Source organism: Pteronotus mesoamericanus, unplaced genomic scaffold, assembly GCF_021234165.1.
Source record: "Pteronotus mesoamericanus isolate MK-2021 breed Mesoamerican mustached bat unplaced genomic scaffold, CSHL_Meso_final contig_78, whole genome shotgun sequence".
Lineage (NCBI taxonomy): Eukaryota > Metazoa > Chordata > Mammalia > Chiroptera > Mormoopidae > Pteronotus > Pteronotus mesoamericanus.
Genome location: NW_026555258.1, coordinates 8046087 through 8065174, shown reverse-complemented (window position 1 = coordinate 8065174; position 19088 = coordinate 8046087). Strand labels below are relative to the sequence as shown.

The window sequence follows — 19088 nt, the reverse complement described above, 5'->3', positions numbered from 1 at the left end:
TGACATTAAATAATGAGCCAAGCTATATTTAAAGGAAGTCCCTGGAGGATCAAAGAGTCCTTCGCATAGAACCTTCTGAGTTGAAGTCCCGGTGCCTGGCTTCAGGCTGTGGAGGTCACTTCCCCATGGAGGGAGAGACTGCGGTGGACGTGAGCTTTATGCAACAAAGACTTTATAACAGGAATCTACAATAGGATGCCACGTAACCGGTGCTTCAGGTTTCATTTTCAGAGCTCTGGGAGACCGACACACTGCACAGTGATTGGGAGCAAAGGTGTTAGGAGAACAAAGGCAGCGCCCAGCGCGGACGGTGTCCTGGGATACCTGTGCCAATGCGCAGCTCTCCTGGTGTCACCAGGCAGTGGATGCTCAGCCTGACACGCAGATCCTGGGCTAGATGCTCTCTTTTTCCTTTTCTGCTAAAAATTGAGGATTTCTGCTCATGAAGTGAGACAAAAACCTTCAATATGCCTTCCAGAGTGGGCCCCAGATGGAATCTTGAAAGTAATTAATTTTCAGGCCATAGTTTAAAGGTCAGGGTCAAAGTGAAAAGAGCAAAATGAAGTAAAAATATAAAAAATAAAACAATCAAATGTACATACTATAACAGAATGCACAATCAGAGTTGATATACTTCATTCTATGGATCACCCTCAGAAATTTTTCAATACAATGAGGGAAAACTTAGTAAGCCAGAAGAAAAAACAGATAAAAGAAACAGCTCAATTAAAACAAGAACAACAGCCCTGGCTGGCACGGCTCAATGGATTGAGTGCCAGCCCGTGAACTGAAAGGTTGCTGGTTCGAGTCCCAGTCAGGGCACATGCCTGGGTTGTGGGCCAGGTCCCCAGTTGGGGGCGTGTGAGAGGCAGCTCAAACACATTGATATTTCTCTCCCTCTCTTTCTCCCTCCCTTCCCCTCTCTCTAAAAATAAATAAAATCTTTACAACAACAACAACAACAAAAGCACAACCCCCCCGACAATAACCATAGTCTGAGAGCAAATTTAAAATTAAAAAAGAAAACATATACAAAGTTCTAGTGATTAGGTGTGCCACACACTCCACGTGGTTCTATTTTATGTTAGAAATAAAGAAATCCCAAATACAGCCAGACAAAGGCAGGAGACCACAGACAAGACGACACTGGAGTCTCGTCTGCTGTCTTTGGAGGAGACAATGCAGCACGGTTACTTAACCCTGATCGTTGCTCTGTGGTCTTTGGAAAAGACGAACAATTGGTATTTTTTTATTAATTGAATGCTGGAATTTATCATTAGGCATATTTCAAGAGCACCATATTTCAATTAGGCATAATGTCATAAGTCCAATTGACTCTGGACGTTTGGGTCTAGATGATTTCAGGAGGGCGAGAATGTATCAGGAGACCAATTTTATTACATTTCACTTAAAATAGATTACAATCACCCAGTTACACTCTTCCCTCCAATTTGGTCATTAATTGTTAAAGGTCTGGACATGTCTACAGTTCCCTGAAAGAAGGAAAGTACTTACACCGTCATTGTTGGTAGCAAGTGGTTTGTTTTTCTTTTTGTTCCCTCTCCTTCTGCTTCTTATTTTGACATTTATAAAAGTCAAAATGAGCAGAGCAAAATAAATGTGCATATCTCTTATGTGGAATAGATCCTGCCCACATTTCTTCCTCAGAGAGAGAGGGGAAAAAATCATCACCGGAGAGACACGGTTTTAAAATTTTGTTCTGCGGCCCTGCAAGTCCTGAAGCCGTAGTCAGTCAATATTGTTAATGTACCTTGTTAATTTGATAGGATTTGTCAGGTAACTCCACTGGAAAATTATATAAAACTGTTCCAGATGAAAAGATGATAGTGACATGAATTAAAGTGATAGAACAACAGTGGAATATAAACCAGAAATGACACCCAAAGTGGCTGTTGATTTATTGCTGTACTGAGTTTGGTTCTGGGCTCCCATGTATATTAGTGCTACAAATCTGGGTCCATTTAGCAGAGGGATGCTCATACATACATCACCAGCTCCTGCTCCAAGCCAAGGTCACTCCCCATTGCATCAATCTTTTCAACAGAGCCTACTTCACAAAGCAGGACTTTTGTAACCATCTCAGATGTAACAGACTCTCGTCCTCTTTCATCTTTCTTTTATCATGTAAAGTATACTTTAACTTCTATTATTTTTATCTGCAAATTGCTACTGTATAGTTCATCAATTACAGACTGTATCTCTGCATCAATTGCCTAAGCTCTGCATGGCCACCAGAACACTTTCCCAATGACGTCCTTTGCTGGGGTAATTGTGCAGTCACTGTTCACAGAGGAGAACCCCGAGTCTGGGGTTTGGGGATGAAGCCGTGGGAGATGAATGCATTACGTTCAAGATGGGCAGGCAGGTGGAACACCATTTAAACAACTGGTGTGTTCCAAAAAACTTGTGCGTAAATCAGATTTTTTTTCTGAATCAAATCACATTCCCCACTGACTTCTAGTTCCAGAGATACTTTATCTTCATTTTGGATTGATCTGTAATTGGCAGGGGCCCTCAACACTTAGTTTTAAGTTTCTCTGCCCTGCAGGCTTTCAGTCAAGTAGTTAATGATCTGTAAAACACTTGCCTGCCTAGAGGAGTCACTATTTAAAGGGACCTGTAGGGGAATGTGTCCTGATGGGAAAAATCCTTTTGTACATTAAGTAATCTCATCCTACTTGAGATGTGTGTGAGTCTCAGCTTCTTAGAGCAGGGCATGTGGCCCCCCAGGATCCTACGCGCTCTTGCTGGAGAAGTGGCAGCCCTCTGCCTCTAGTCCGGGGGGCTAGTCGAGCAGTCCACGGCAGGAGCCCAGGTTCCTGAGCAGGCTCAGACCCCACTGGTAAAGAGAGAGCCCGCAGAATCCAGCCTGGAAGCAGAGACCTCTTCTGTCCCTCACCTGGGAGTCTGAGGTCTCCTTCTTGGCTGGACGGAGGGAGCAGCACGGTGGAGAGGAGACCAATTTCAAGGCTGGCGCCACCATCCAGGCCAGGCCTGGGGTAAAGAGGAGTGAACATTAACTGGCACACACTATGTGCCAGCATGGTTAGAAATCTTTTGTGTGCATTGACTCAAATCTCACAGCCATGCCAAGTAGGTTACTATGTTTATCTCTGTTTTATAGATGAGGAAATTGAAACACAGGGAGGTTAAGTAACTTGCCCAAGATCACACAGCTAAAAAGTGGCAAAGCTGGAATTTGAGAAAGCCAGGCAATCTGGTCCCAGAGTGTGTCCTCTCAGCCACAACACTATTCTGCAAGAACTGTGCTAGGTGTTTTACAAAACGCACCCTAGGAGGGGTAAGGTGCTTGTCTAAGTTTGCAGAGCTTTTAAGTGGAAAAGCCATTTTCACACCCCTAGCTCTTTGGCTCCCCAACATGGTACTGTGCTCTGCTCTGCACAGGCTCATTCCACCAAGTAAAGGGGCCCCAGTAAGGAACTCTGCCCACCCGGTCTTTAGTATCTTCTCTCAATTTTCAATAAGGAACATATAAATATTCAAATGTGACAACAGATGCACACCTATTTTTGTTTATACATGGGACGCTGGAGCATGAAACCCTATCAATATTCTTTTTTTTGGCCACTGAGCATGGCTTTGATTTCCCTGGCTAAAGTTTCAGTATAAAGTCACTGACAGAAAGGCAGAGGCATTTCTTCAAGGGTCCCCATACACTATTTTTTAAGTAATTCAAACCCTAAACATACGTCTAAGAAAACAAGGGAAGCTGGCTTTTGTTAAGTTTATTTTTCTCCAACTTAAATGGACAACAATAGAGGATTAGTTAATCCAGCCATGACGGAATACAGCAGGGCCATGAAAAATTATGTGTGAGAAAAGCTTTGACTTGGAAAAACTCTTATGTTATGTGAAAAGAACAAAAAAATATTTAGGGAGAAGAGATGAAAAGAATATGCTCCAAACTGGTCAGTGGTTAACTCTGGCTAGTGGGACTGCGGCCTTTCCTCTTCTGTACTTTTCCAAAAGAAAAATTTCACCCCAAATAAATCCAAACCTTTTTGAAAGCTGAGTTTTGTTGTTGTTTCTGCTTCAGAAGTTAGTATGGCTGAGTTCTGTAATGGGTAACCACGAAAAGGGATCCTACCTGAAGGTTACGTCCACCTAGCAGTTCTCAGGTGGCCGAAAGCCTGGGCTGCTGGGAAGGGCTGCGCGGGCTGCGCGGCCAACATGGCGCCACCTTCCCCCGGTGCCCGGCAGGCCCGACCTGCCGGCGATGGCCGCTCAGGAGAAAGAGCACGGGGGCTGGCCCACAGCTCCTCGGAAACAAGGGAGGCCATTTGTCTCCTTCAGCAGGTCTCCTCCCCCACGCACTTACCCACAGCCACCTGTCATGACCTTTTCATGCTCCCACTTCTGACAGCTTCCAGATACCGTGAGTCCAACTTCACTGGAAGCAAACTATCACACCGCCTGTCAAAGGCAGAAAACACTGCCTGACTGCTGTCCTACATCAACGCCAGCATATAAATCCTTCCTTAACAAGGCAGCTCAAAATAAACAAAAACGCAACTCTGATGTATACACAACTCTCTGGGGAAACGATTTGTCCAAGGCTGCAGCGTTTACAAGGAGACCCTTGTCTGTTTTAACTAACCAAGCGATTTCCATACAAGGAAATTAGCACTGTGTATCCTCTTCTGCTGACGCGGATGGTGCCTCCTCTGAGTGGCCCCTGTGCTGGGCCCCCTGGTATAGGGCCTTACTGGAAGCTTACCACGCCTGCCAGGAAGGCAGCAGGGCAGGGAGCGCAGGGGCAGGACTTTCGAAGACCGAGAGGTCTGACTTCAGGTGTCAGCTTTCCTGTTTCCTAACTATGTGACTTCGGCCATGTTGCTATAAAATGGTTGATGATTCACAGTACTGACTTCATGGACTTGTTCTATGGGCATGTGGAATAAGACTTGTAAAGTGCATGGAAGACTGATTAATTCATAGCTAGTGACCCGTACTACTATTTCTCATGACTATTATTATCTGGAGTGAGGCACTGGACTGTAACACCGATTCCGTGAGGACGGTTGGACTGGTGGAGCTCAGGGAGCCTCGGGAGGGATGCAAGTGAGGGACCTGTGCGGGCCCTCGTCTGGGGGGAGGGGAAGCCTTCCTGGGGCCTGCTCTATACCCCAGCCTTGGAAGGACCGGGATCCACAATGGCTGTTCAGCTGGGAAACCACTGCCCTCCTATCTCTGAGTCCTTACAGTAACCTCCCATCACCAGGGGTCGCTGGGAATGCCTCTTCCCTGTGACCTCCAAGAGTTCAAGTCAACAGCAGGGGGAACATTCCCACACCTGGAGCTGTGGAGACATTTGTGCTGGGGAAGCCCCGTCCTATAAGGCCTGTCGGTCAGTAATTTGGAGACCCTGATTTTGCCAGCACATTTCCAGCGACGTTATCCTGTCCTCCCTCGATGAGCCTGACCCTCCTCCTTCGTAAAGTGGAGTAAAAACAGAACCAGTTCCTGGGGTATCATGAAAATGAAATGACGAAAGCATGTAATAAATTTAGGGAGAGTGCCTAGCACATAGTAAGAGCTCTATCAATTATTCCTGAAATTATCACTAAGGATGAACCTCAGAAAGGTGAAATGATGCATCTGCCCGGGTCTGTCAGCCTGGTCTAGTGTGTTCCGACCCATCTGCTGTTTCCTACTGTCCCAGAGGAGCGTGCTTGATTCTCATGAGGCACCAGTTCCGTGAGACACACTTAAAATACCCCTCTAGAAAGCTAAAACACCAGTCTGGCAAATATTAGGGCATTTGACATTCCATGGCTCAGTGTATTTTCTGAGTTATTGTTTATTTGCTCAGACATCGCAGCTGTGGTTCATTCATCAATTTCCTACAACTCTTAATCTAAGACTACAAAATCCCCACTGTTGTTAAATCCGGGAGTAGCTTTTTATACAATTCCACAATCCGCTAGTCTTCAGGTTACCTAGAGCCCAGGAAAGCTTGGAAAAGCCTTCCGGGAGTGCCACTGAACAACTCGTTGCCGGAGTGGATTTTACTGAATCTACGCGGCCAATCGATAGCGTCCACAGAGCAGTCAGGGAAGTCTTTGCAACTTGTCTGAATTTACACACAGGATCAGACACACAGGCTGCTTGGGCTTAATGAGACCTCAGAGGTCACCTAGTCTGGGGTTTTCATTCTCTATGAAGAAATTAGGGCTCAGGACAAAGATACGACTTGTCTGATGTCACCCATTGATGACAGAGCCGTAGCCATAACTCACATCCCCATACTACCTGGCCAGGGCTTACACAGACCGGCTCTCCTGTCTCACTATGCAAAGCTTGTACAGCGGGTATATTCACACAGTGATCAAATGTATTAAGGAATAAAAACAAAAACACAGCCTCGGCCATATTTAGAAACCCAAAAGAGACGACAAAGTCATATTGCAGGTCACAACTAAAATGAAACCCAATAAGCCTGATACTCCTCAGATCAAGTGAGATACTGGGGTCCAGGGTCACTGGTTCCATTTGAGGGTAACCATCCCAAACCATTTGGGAACTCAGCTAAAAGCTGCCAATTCCAGGGGACGGTCAGTGACAAATCTAAGTGTACTTGACTAGACCACTGTACTCAGATGCAAACTAAGGGGCAGCTGAACATGAACGAGACCATGAACGTACACAAACGCTCAGTACAGTCCTCGGTATCAGGGCAGAGCTTACAGACTGAGACCTGGGCTGTTTAATTCCAGTAACACCTGTCCTCAGGTGAGGGCTAAATTCTCTGTAGAGAAAGCAGTTACGAAGTTTCTGCGCTGGGGCAGTTAGATCCCCAAACTACTGTCCTGGTAAATAAACACCTCAGGTGAGACTCTAATGTGAGTCAGGAAGCAGAAATGCCGTTTCCTGAGGTGACCTATGAGGTCGCTTACAGAGCGGGAAAGCCAGGTCTTCCCCGCGCCAGGCCCTGGCACACTGCTGGAGCTCGAGGGCCCAGGATGAGGGGGTGGTAAGAGAAGGCAGAGCTCCGGCGGTCTCGCAGATATCCCGCTCCGCTCATTTTATTATGTTGGCGGTTCTCAACTTTTTCCAATTCTCAATTCTTTCTCAGCCACCCGAGGAACCTGACACATTGTCATTAGGAATTCTCAAAAAAGTAGATCTGGGAGCAGGCAACTAGAGGAAGGTATATAGTTGGGAAAAGCCCCTAGAGTTCCTCATACCCCAATCAGGGGATTTTCCCTCTCAACCCCATCATTGCATTAATCACTAATAGGGTGAAGGAATTTTCTGGAGGCAGTCTTGATAACATCTATCCTGCTCTCACAAATTCATTAGTGTTTTTAAAGTTCTATTCTAAATAGTCCAGAAAAACGTTGCCACAATAGGGGCAGAGCAATCATTTGATACTAGAATTGCCATCCTCAAATTACTCAGTGGACCCAGGGATTCTGGAGTGAAGCATGATGCATGTCTCCTGATCATTTTAGTGTCTTTGACTACAGAAGGGTTAACTCCTTAGTATTAAAAAAAGAAAATGAAACAGAAGTGTGGAAGATCAATCTCCTTCTTAAGGACATACATTTCCAGATTATGTAATTACTTGAACTATATACCACAGATATCCAATCAGAAAACAAGAGGGCACTATGTTATTCATGTAGCCCCAGAGAGCTGGTTTTAGCATCAGAGTGAACCTCAGGAGTAACCAAGTCCAGGCCCCAACTGTTTGTTTTCACTCTTGTAGTCTTGTGTTGTTAAAGTGTTTAAGTTTGCATATTGTACAAGGGGGAACCTGAACCCTCCACTCCCCGCCCCAGGATTATCTTCTAGAGGGCAGGCCCCTTGTAGTACAGGCATACCCCTCTAGGTGAGTGTTCTAGGAACCCATCTGGATCAGTGTGCCGGCTGGCGTTACTGTGAAAGGCTGTGTTTGGCTTCAGTGAATTTTTCTGAAGACTCCTTCAACACGTTTGCCTATTTCATCATGGGTGATTTACAAGTGCACCTGCCCACACTGCGCTGAGTGTTCAGAAGTTTTTGGCCAAAAATTGGCATCGACCCCCATGCCCCACCCCTCCCATTCACCTGATTTCGCCCTGAGCAACATTTCTTGGTTTCCCCGGGTGAAAAAAGTCCTCAAAGGGAAATGTTTTGTTGATGTGAAAGAGGTGAAACAAAAATTGGCAAAAACACTAAAAGGCATCAAAATTGACAAGTTCAAAAACTGTTTTAAGCAGTGGGGGAAAAAAAGCCTCCATAGGTGTATTGCATCAAATGGAATATTTTGAAAGTGACTGAAATTTAAACATGTAAGAATAAACGATTTTTAAAAATAAATTTCAAGTTGTTTTTGGTTTTGCCTTGTATAGTAAACAACGCTGTAATAAAGCTTTGCTTGAGTTATAGATATTAACTCGGGGGTTAAATAATAAATACAATAGGGTAGATAAAACGGGGATAGATGGAAAAAAGGCTGCCCCTCATCATGTTCAGTCCTAGATCAGACATTCTTAATCAATCACAGAGTTTCTTTATGTTGCCCTTCACGTGGTTCAAGATGCTGCCTCAGCACAATGCTCTGGGCAGTCCTTAGAAATCGGATTGGAGTCGGTTTCTGAGATGCAAGTTCATTGCCTTCTCTAAGATATGTGCTATTGTACTTGGTAATTTTGATAAATAACTACTGTGATCACTAGTATTATGATTATACTTGTAGATTGTTTTATGAAGAGATAATGGAGGTGACCTTTTTGCAGAGGTTATTTCATAATATAGTCTTTATCTGTAAATCCAATACAGAATTTGTACCTCCTATACAGACTTGTTAGGCTATATATGCACTGTGACACAGACAGTATACTGTACATTTATATTGTGGTATGAATTCAAGGTGTATTATGTTTCCCTGTGGTGACAGGGGACAGTCTATATTGACAAACGATAAGGTGAAGAAATCAAGTTAGCACAATGGCACAACTATCAAAGCATCTCTCAGCCCGAGACTCTGTTCAGGAAAACTAGGCTGACCTACCCAGTCAGTAAAAACAAGCCCTGGACAAAGAGATAAGCGGCAAGAAAGTCCTTTGAATACGCTGAGGTTGCATTTCTCAAACCCCACAGTTAAGGGGAAATTGTGAGCCAGTAGGTCTGGGATGAGGTCAGGGACTTGGAGATTCTGACACATGGTCAGGGCAGAGGCACTGCTGGAGGGCGCTGTGTAAGTGAGAGGCATACTATGGCGATGTCTTGGCCTTCCCTGCCTTGTTTTTCATACGGGCTTCTGACGGCCCCTTGCAGGTGCATTATAGTTCAGCCTCTGCCAGCTAGCCAACAAATACTCATTGACAGTATACTAGGGGCTTTCTAGATCATTGCAAGCATTCACCATCCAACCCTGTTAGTTTCGATTTCCCCAAACCAACTTCACCCTGCCAACGTTGGCACGTTTGGGTAGCACCCATGTCTTAGGGCCTGACCCTATGGTTGGCCACAGAGGATCAGGCAAATGGGAGGTCAAGTAATGAAAAAACCCTCCACTTGGTACGAGCTCAAGCAAGGTCTACATGTAAAGGGCATCTGTACTTTTAGGCCCAGCACAGAGGAGAAGCAGACAAAACAAAATATCCCATGAATGATTTCAAGAAATACAGAATGGTTAGGTAGGGTGGCTTTGTTTGGTGAGCTTTCCAGAGCAGGGATGGCAAACAACCAACTCCGATGACTGGCAGGAGCTGCTCAGAGGACTGTGCTGGGAAGGACTCTGAGGTCAGGTCCAGGCCCAGAGGGAAGTGCGGTGACTAACAATGTCCACGGAGGGTGAAAGAGCAGCACCCGTGCCACATGGACACTGAGTGCCCAATGCCAGGAGAGGGAGAAGGCTGAGGGGTGTGGAAAAAATTTTACAACTGGCCAAACAGAAGTAAGCACTTCCTTTGTGGCGGTAAGCTACTAAGGACTTAGGCATCTGTGGCATGAGGGGCTGGGGCAGCATATGAATTGGGTTTCAGCCCCAGTTCTACTGGCACTGGATATCCCACTGTCCATCTGATGGCTCAGGGTCGGGGGAAGGGAGTCATTATTCATTAGGTAATACGTTAAGCGCCAGTGAACACTAAGTACTTTATGTACATCATGTTACTTCATTAACTCCTCCAAGCCTGTTCTCTCAGTCATGACCCGGGAGTAACGTCATCAGCGGGCTATGTGGATTACACAAGGTAACCAGGGTGCAAGCTCACTGTATACTGGAAACTGTCACAGAACCAGAGAGTGCCGGCGCAGTGATGGCTCACATTCTAGGCTTAATACAGTAGTCAGCCTCACACAGACTTGGGGTCTGATTCCAGCTTCACTACTTACTTGATTTTTCCCTACACCCCAATTTCCTCACATAAAATATGGACATAATATCTGCACTATCTCATAACAGTGCTATAGTTACAGGGGGCAGTGCACATAAAAAAGTGACCAGCAAGGTGCTTGGCACATAGTAAGTGCTTGGCACACCTGATGAATAATAACTGCTTCTAAAAATTATGATTCTTCTTGTTACTATTATTTTAAAAGATCAGAGCTTTGTCATGGATTTCTTTAATAGACTTCACTGAACTTTTCAGCCATAAAACCTGGCAGAACACTGGTTTAAGTGTGGGTCCTGCAGATCAAAGCCTGGCCCTCCCATCCCCTGACCTCAGAGACAAATGGCAGATGGTAAAACTGGAGCGCCGGCCACTTCTCCCCTCAGAGGACGAGCAGTTGTGCTGGCACCGCGGAGCATGGGAATCCCGACCCTCTGCCGTGTGCCCTTACGTACCACGGACTCCGAGTGGCTGGGCAGTTTTCTGTAGACTCAGCAGGGCTGCTGGGTAAATGCCTCTCACAGACACTTACCACTTAGAACTTGCCACAGGAGGCAAGCGAAACCCCTGCTCTGACTGACACAGGATGGACGAGCGGAGGAGGCCATCCATCAGTGTCAGGAAAGACCTGAAGCACCTGGCTAGTCAGTTGAAATAAAATAAATTATTTACTGATCTCAGGCTCTAGCCCCTCACTTGAATGCTCATAAAGGGCATGCTGATTGCGGCCACGCACTCTGTGGTAGGCTCCATTTCAGAAAGGAAGCATTTCTGGATTGCTGTGTCCAGGTTTTTGTTGTTGTTGTTAGACTGAAAGGGCATTATCATCTGCGTTGCAAGGAAGGAGGCTTAAGTTACATATCTGAACTCATGCACATGCAAATAGGAAATGAGTATATTTACTCACTGCATGGTACAGTACTCATGGGCAGTTTATCTGGTTGTCAAAAAATTCCTTAGGACTAATTAATGAAGTTTCTGCTTATAATGTTAAAGGTTGAACTTAAATCTTAACAAAAACATTCAGACATGTTTTACAAACTCCTCAGAGCTGGGACTTTCCACCAGAGGGCGCCATGTGTACCACTGGAAGCCTCCAGAGGTGACTGGGACCTGGTGTCTAGTCACTTCACTGCTGAGAACCACTGCTCTAGGGAGAGATGCTCGTATCAATGTCATCATCCATTTCTACCTGAGAAGTCTCCACTGTGGCTACAAGAGAGCCGCTACCTAATCTGAGTGATCTGGTTAATGATTTTCAAGATGGTGGACTAGGAGTTGAAAACAATAGGGACACTAAGTAGTAGTGACAATAATAACAACAGCTCTAAGATGAGCTACAGTGGAGAATACAGCTTCTCTGGGCCACTGCCATACAATCCCGAAAGGCTAACATAACTTGCATTTTCTAAATGACCAACACTAGGGCTGACCAGGGAATGGGCCTGTGCAAGGTGACAGTGCCTGCGATGCTGCGGTTCCAACCCGGCCCTGACTGCAGAGCTTGCGCTCTTCTCGCAGATCCTTCCACGATCTTTCCTTTTAAATGAATATACATGGCAGAATCTATGAACCTGAGTCTGGCTTTTTGCCTTCGGAAAAAGCAGGAGGAAGAAGCCCATGAAGCTGGTTAACTTTCGAAGGCGCGGCTTTCCACCTTGGGGGCCAGTGGATTTGCTGATTATGCTTACCTGGGAGAGTCCCTGCTTTGTCCCCTGCACCTTCACCTTGGAGGCACTCAGGCTATTTACTGAGCTTCTTAAACTAGGCCCATTCAGAAAAAACAGACCCTTTGTTACTGGGAAGATACTGCATTCAGGCACAGACAAACTGGATGTCTGAGTAACATTCTTATTTTAGTAAACTTTTCACCGAAAATATACCAACGGAAAGTACATAAATCTTAAGAGTGTATATGGCTTGACTTTTCCACAAAGTGTACATACTCATGGAATCAGCACCGAGATAAGGAACAAAATTTTACCAGTATCCCTGAAGATGCTCCTCTAGTCCAAGCTCCCCAGGATAATCGTCGTCATTACTTCTACACAGTAGAATATTTTTGTATATTTTTGAATGTTATACAAATGAAATCATACAGTATGTACTTTTACACCCCTCCACCCCCCACTTTTTGGATCTGGCTTCTTTTTGAACAATTTTTTTAACCACTTTATAACGATTTAGATCTTTTTTTTTTTTGTAAGGAGGAAGAAACAGTCTAGAGTGGGTAAAAACGGTGGGTTCTGTGTTTTGGTTCAAAGTTACTGGATGCTAATTCATGTATTTAGTTTGTCAGAATCACCATCATCTTTTTTTTCCTTAATTAAAAAAATTTTTTATTGACCTGAGAGAAAGAGAGGAAGGGGGAGAGAGAGAAACATTGATTTACTATTCCATCCATCCACACAACCACTTGTTTATTCTTGCATGTGCCCTGACCAGGGATTGAACCCACAACCCTGGTGCATTGGGACCACGCTCCAACCGAGCCACCCAGCCAGGGCTAGAATCACCATCATCTTAGAGGCCAATGAGAACTTGCTATGTGCCAGGTTCTTTTCTAAGTATTCTGTGTGTAATATGACATTTCATCCCCATAATTACCCTATCTGTGAGATAGGGACTATTATCTTCATTTTACAAATGGGGAAACTGAGACTGTGAATAATTTGCCTGTGATGATATAGCTAATAAATGAGTCAGTGTTTGAACCAGGCTGCTAAGTCCTGAGTCTGTCCTCTAAGCGCTTCTCAGTTTTGCCTTTCCACTAAGGGCTCTCATTCACAGAAGCTTTACCAACTGCCAGGCGCTATGCTAAGTGCTTAACATGGGCTATCTGACTTGTTCCCGCAGCAATCGTAAGAGGATGATATCACTGGCTTTCCCATTGAAGCAGAATGGAACTAAGGCTTAGAGAGATGAAGGCACTCGCCTAACATGGCTGGTTAGCAATAGAACCACAATTTAAATCAGCCGTGATTCTGACACTCCTCTTTTAATTACTATACTGTACTGTCCATATATTTCAAGCTCTTGTCGGTCAACTTGTGAAGAAATTATTGAGATATTTTTCAGGCTTTACTAAAAATTAGCCAGACTAATGCCAACATCAGAGAAGATTTTATAATGAGACACATACAAAGCATTTGTGAGAAACATGAAAGCCATGAGCCTTAGAGTTAGAACCCTTACACATGGAGCAAACAAGGCCCGGGAGGGGTGGGTTGGCAGAGGTCAGTGGCAGAGCCAGGGCACCGTTTGGGCCCTGTCTGAGCAAGCCAGGCTCCACCCTTGCTCCCCCTCCTCCCACTGCCCTTCGTTAGGGAGCAGGTGCAGCCACGCTGGCCAACCAGGGCTCTGCTCCTGATGCCACCACCTACCTGCTGTGTGAGCTTGAGCACGAGCCTGCGCCTCTCTGCACCTCATCTCCCTTCTCTGTTAGATTAGGTAGGGGCAGAAAACTGCTGTTTTCTAGGTAGTTAAGTAGTGCATGGAGAGCACTTAGCACAGTGCCTAATGCACAGTGGATGCCTATGAATGACAGCCATGACAACAATAATGTATTAATATTATGTTGACTACTATGACATTTTTTCTACTCCTGTTAGGTTGAAGTCAAAACAGAAATTTAGCATTTAGTTGGAACAAATTAACCCCAAATATTAGCTTAAATTTAGTTCCGAATTGTCTGGTGAGAATCCAAATACAACTTCTGAGATCATTAAAAAGCTTCCTGAATAAATGCATGAATGAACAGGCAATGAATTCACTGAGTATGAAAAGGCAAGTGGCAATGCTACAGAGCAGTTCTAAGGATAGCAACGTAGGAGAATTACAGAATGAAAAGAATTATGGGACTTCGCTGAAGTCGACCAGTTTGAAAAGAGTCTCGAGTTAGTTCTACTTCCTGTCTTCTGTTTTATACAACACAGATACTTTAACTTTCATTGTTTAAACATTTTCTCCAAAAACGTTAGTTATTCGGGTCACATAAAAGTTGTATGCTGTTTGTTTCCCTATTTCTACAATTGACCACGGATATGAAGGGCTCAGTTTATCATCTGTTCATGCACTTACCTAACTGTACATCCGTTGTGAATCGTAGTCTGTGGATCATGCTGACCTTGAATGACTTGTAATGGTGGCTGCTAAGCATATCCTGTACTGTAGCTATGTCAATTTGCGAATCCTCCTCAAAGACCCCGTCTGCCCTTGAACCTGGGGAGGAAAAAGCAGTTTAACACATAAAGATACATGAGGCTTGGCAAATGGTGTCTGCTTAAAATGCTTTGGGATAAATTAAAATAATATGGGCTATTTAATTTGAAGAAGAAAAGGCTGAGCGATGACTTAATAATGCCATTCCAGTAAACAGAGAATGGTAACATATTAATCATTCAACAATTAATTCCACAAACACTGCCTATTCTGTGGCAGGCCCTTGGCTAGGCAGTAGGGGTCCAGAGAGACAGAAAAACTCCTGCTCGCCGGAAGCACTCAGTCTCCACAAGAGTTAAGTCAAAAATCACAAAAGCATGAGTGGTCACATTTCTTGTTTCTTTTTTTAATATTAATTTTCCTGATCATAAAAGTAATCCATGTTTCTTTTTTTTTTTAAAGATTTTATTTATTTATTTTTAGAGAAAGGGGAAGGGAGGGAGAAAGAGAGGGAGAGAAACAACAGTGTGTGGTTGCCTCTTGTGCGCCACCAACCGAGGACCTGGCCTGCAACCCACGCATGTGCCCTGACTGGGAATTGAAGTGGCAACCCTTTGGTTTGCAGGTCGGTGCTCAGTCCACTGAGCCACACCAGCCAGGGCTGATCCATGTTTCTTAAAGAATCCCTGAGCTTTCTGAGATTCTCAAACTGCCTGTTTATCAGCTTGCTGTCCTGCACCCCATTCTCTGCTCTTGAGGTGAAGTCACATGTCCAAGGTCACGCTAAGCAAAGCTAAACTACCTCTCATTCTGCAGAGGTTGCAAAGCGGTCCTCTGGAGGTGTGGCTGCGGGTGCCATTCACCAGCACGAGGGAGCATCTAGAGATGGTTCCACAGGGACAGCCAGAGAGAATTCTTAGGGACAGTTGAAGTAGTGAAAAACTCTAGATCTGGGTATAAAATAGGAATATTCTGTTCCATAACTGGCAGCCTAACAACTACATACTTTTCCTTCCTAGTTATGGCTTACAGTGTACAGCAAGCTTTTATTCAAACTTGGCTTCTGATGCCTTCACACTGAATTCAACCATTAGGAAGTGTGCACTCCCTTTCCAAACATACAATTATTCCCAGCTTGGATCATGCTACAATAATGCTCTCCCCTCAGTCAGGACGGACGGAGCCTTGCCCTTAACAGGCCATTCGCTGAATACCTGTGACACAGTCCCATCTTAGAGAGTTTGCACATGTTGCCCTCTCTGCCCAGGTCACCCTTCCCCCCAGTTTACTGCCCAGGTCACCCTTCCCCCCAGTTTACTCCCTCCTGGCGTATTCCTCCAGGCCTGCTCCCTTATTTTTCCCAAAGAGCTTATCGCAGGTGACACTCCAGGGATCATTCCCTGATATCAGCCCTGCCCCAAGTCTAGTTCACCTCCTTTGTCAACACACCCTGCAGTTTTCCTTCGGGATAGGGAATACGTATCACTGAGAGTAATGATCTGTCTCTGCCATTAGGCTGTAAAGTTCAAGGGGACAGGCATAGTGACTGCTTTACTCACCACTATAGCCCAGGCCCTGCCAGTGCTACCATGCAGAGGATAAAGCAAGTGCTCAATAAAAATTTACTGGATGAATACCAGATGTCATGTCCATAGGACGGCGGGGATCAGAGAGGCTGAGTGACTTAACCAACGTCACTTCGCTAGGATTAGCAGAGTTGTACTTCACGCCCGCAAGGGCCACTGGGTAGCCTGTTTCCCTTCTTAGGAACACCTATGATACCATCAGCACACTCACCACCGTCTTCTGGGGAATGGCCCCATCTCAAACCGAGAGGCTGGCTAGAACGGACTGTTTCAAATAATCATTGACTATTTTACTGAAACAGAACCACCAAGATATATTTATTTCTATTTTATATCTAGACATGTATATGTGTGTGTGAGTGTGTGTGTGTATACACACACTCACACACATATACTACAGAGAATATGGGTGAAATAGTAAAATCCTTTCATGTTGTAAGAATCATTTAAAGCCATTTTTTTCCTGAGAAAATGCCAATATTAGATACTACTTAGCTCAAGAACTTCTATTTTCTTTACTAATTAATATTTTCTAAATATTTCAGGTATTTGATTTGGAAAGAGGTAACAGCTCATTATGTTAAAATGCCAATTACTAAAAAAAAAAACCCCACACTTAAGAGTTTTACATTTTATGATATTGGATTAAAACCAATTTAAAAATTACTATAACGTGACATATAATTTTTTACTGAGCAATTTCAATGCCAGCTGCTAATAAAGCATCTTAGCTGTAAATGATAATTCAGATGCTTTTAGATAAAGTGGTGCATAAATATGGTTGGAAATTGATTTAGCTTCTTACAGAAGCTACTGAAGAATGACATATTTTGTTTAATACACCAGCTAATGTAGTCCTAAAAGCTCAAACAAGTGCCAGTTTTCACTCCTAAATTTGCTGTGGGAGATTAATGAAAACTTTATATTTTGCTGAAATGTTAATAACGGGCAGACGAGATGATAGGATTTTAGTAGAGGTCTTAAAGCTATGGAATAACCAGCAAGCCTTGTCAATTTTCTTCTATTAATTTTGTTCAAGGCTTATATAGCTGGAGCTGGCTCAACATACTAATGCTTCTTGCACTGACCTTCTACTCTCTGACAGTGTAAATTCACATCCCATTTGAGGATTTAGGTCCCCTGATACTTGGGTGAGTTCTGAGCCTTGCCCCAGCCAACAAGGGGCATGTTTGCTTTTATGATTAGAAGGGCAACAGCACCTGGGGGAGCAGAGAAGGAAGAAACAGCCCTGCACTTGCCTCCAATCCCAAAGCAGCTTATCTGCTGCATGGGAACAACTTCTGGTCTCAGAGTTCCAAGGCAACTTCTTAAAGTAGCTTCAGAAGTACCGCTGCTTGGTGGGGGCCTGCCTGTGTGTACAGATCAGTCTGCCACGCAACCTGCACCTACTCTCCCTGGGCCAGCGGTATGCTAGGGTGTGGAGGACACATGAGGGTAAGGCAGGGTTCCTGATCTTCAGGAGCTTGCAGACTACGGACCACAGAAGAAACAGTACAAGGCACAGAGAGAAAAGCGCCAAGTATATGGTGCAGGCAACAGGCTCTTTATCTAAAGACAAACATCTGAAGCCGATCATTACACCAAAAGCATGATTTTGGACCAGAAAAGTTCTATGACTGTGCATAGGCACCTTTACCGTTTCCATCCTTCTAGAAAGGAGCAAACCCAACCTCACATGAAATATGCTTGGCACTGTATCATATGCATATTAAAATTATTACTGTACTATCAACTTCACATTTAAAAATCTACCTCTGTTCAAGAGAAGACATTTTTATTTACTCAAAGTAAAAAGTAGAGAGAACCACAACGTCTTAAAAATAAATATATTAACAAAAACACTCACCAACCTGTTAATTTAATTGAAATATTACCCTTTGGTATTTTGTTAAATTAGCAATTAAAAAGGTCACAAGCAATTAAATGAAACAAAAGCCACACTGTGTTCATCTACATTAATGCTGAACTGGGTCTGCTGGTGAATGACAAGATAAATTATAATGGTGCCTTCAAAGACTTCACAATGTATTTTGTCAAAGTCGGGAGTGTTAATGTCTCTATGTGCCATGGATTACCATAATGTATTGTGTCAAAATGCTCGAGCTGCAATAACTCAAAGATGTACTGTGATAGATCAAGTTCTGGGCTAGGGCCTAAAAGTGACTTGAGCACCAGATCGCAAATGGACTGACAACAGGCTCTGGAAGCATGGCAGAGAGTACGCTCACAATGTGGAAAGGTGTAAGGGATGCGGAAAGTCTAAGGGAAGAGGCTTAACTCTCTAGACTAAGGAATTAGGAAGGCGCGAATGGGTAATGGTACCAATCTTAATGGCAAAACCAGGCCAGGGCAGGAGCGGGCCAAAGGGAAGCAGAGCTGAGGTGAAGGAGGGGACAGGTACAGTCTAGGGCTTGCAACAAAGGAAGAAAAAGGAAGAAAAAGAAAGAAAAAGAGGAGGTACTGAGAGAGCAAGGGCTGGGACTTGGCCTTGAGGCCTAATAAGCAGTGATGTGGATTCAAACCCTCATTCTGACACCACGGGCGAAGACTGGGTCAACACCTTGTCCAAGATCCCACTGTCGGGCAGAGGCAGAGCTGGGACAGATCTACTGGACCCTGGAGTCCACCATGTTCCTTCTGCTTTCCTCCTTCCCTTCCCATCTCACCACCTCCTACAAGCAGCAGCAAGGAGAGAGTCGGCAGGTAACCGTAAACTCTAAACCAGTGTAGCCCGGGCCCCACTGGGGAGGAAGGTCCCCAAGAACCCTTCAAGGGTCCATAATCTCAATACTATTTTCATCATAATAACAATAAGACATTATTTGCCCTTTTTGTGCCTATTACAAGTATACAAGTAATAACAAATTCATTGATATGGTTCTGAGTCCACATTGTAAGTAACCCTTAAGAAACTATCATTCAAGTTGTGGTACAGTAATGAAAATTAGTATCC

At 44.4% G+C, this 19088-nt stretch overlaps 1 protein-coding gene across 8 annotated transcripts in view; it reads right to left on the bottom strand.

Annotated features, from left to right (window-relative positions):
• The window catches only part of MAPKAP1 (MAPK associated protein 1), a 212644-nt gene that overhangs the window by 23885 nt on the left and 169671 nt on the right, over positions 1–19088 (bottom strand). For all 8 annotated transcript variants that reach the window (XM_054584380.1, XM_054584373.1, XM_054584378.1 and 5 more), the window contains one exon: positions 14448–14588. In XM_054584380.1, coding sequence (XP_054440355.1) covers positions 14448–14588 — 141 coding nt within the window. The remainder of the gene's footprint in view (positions 1–14447; positions 14589–19088) is intronic.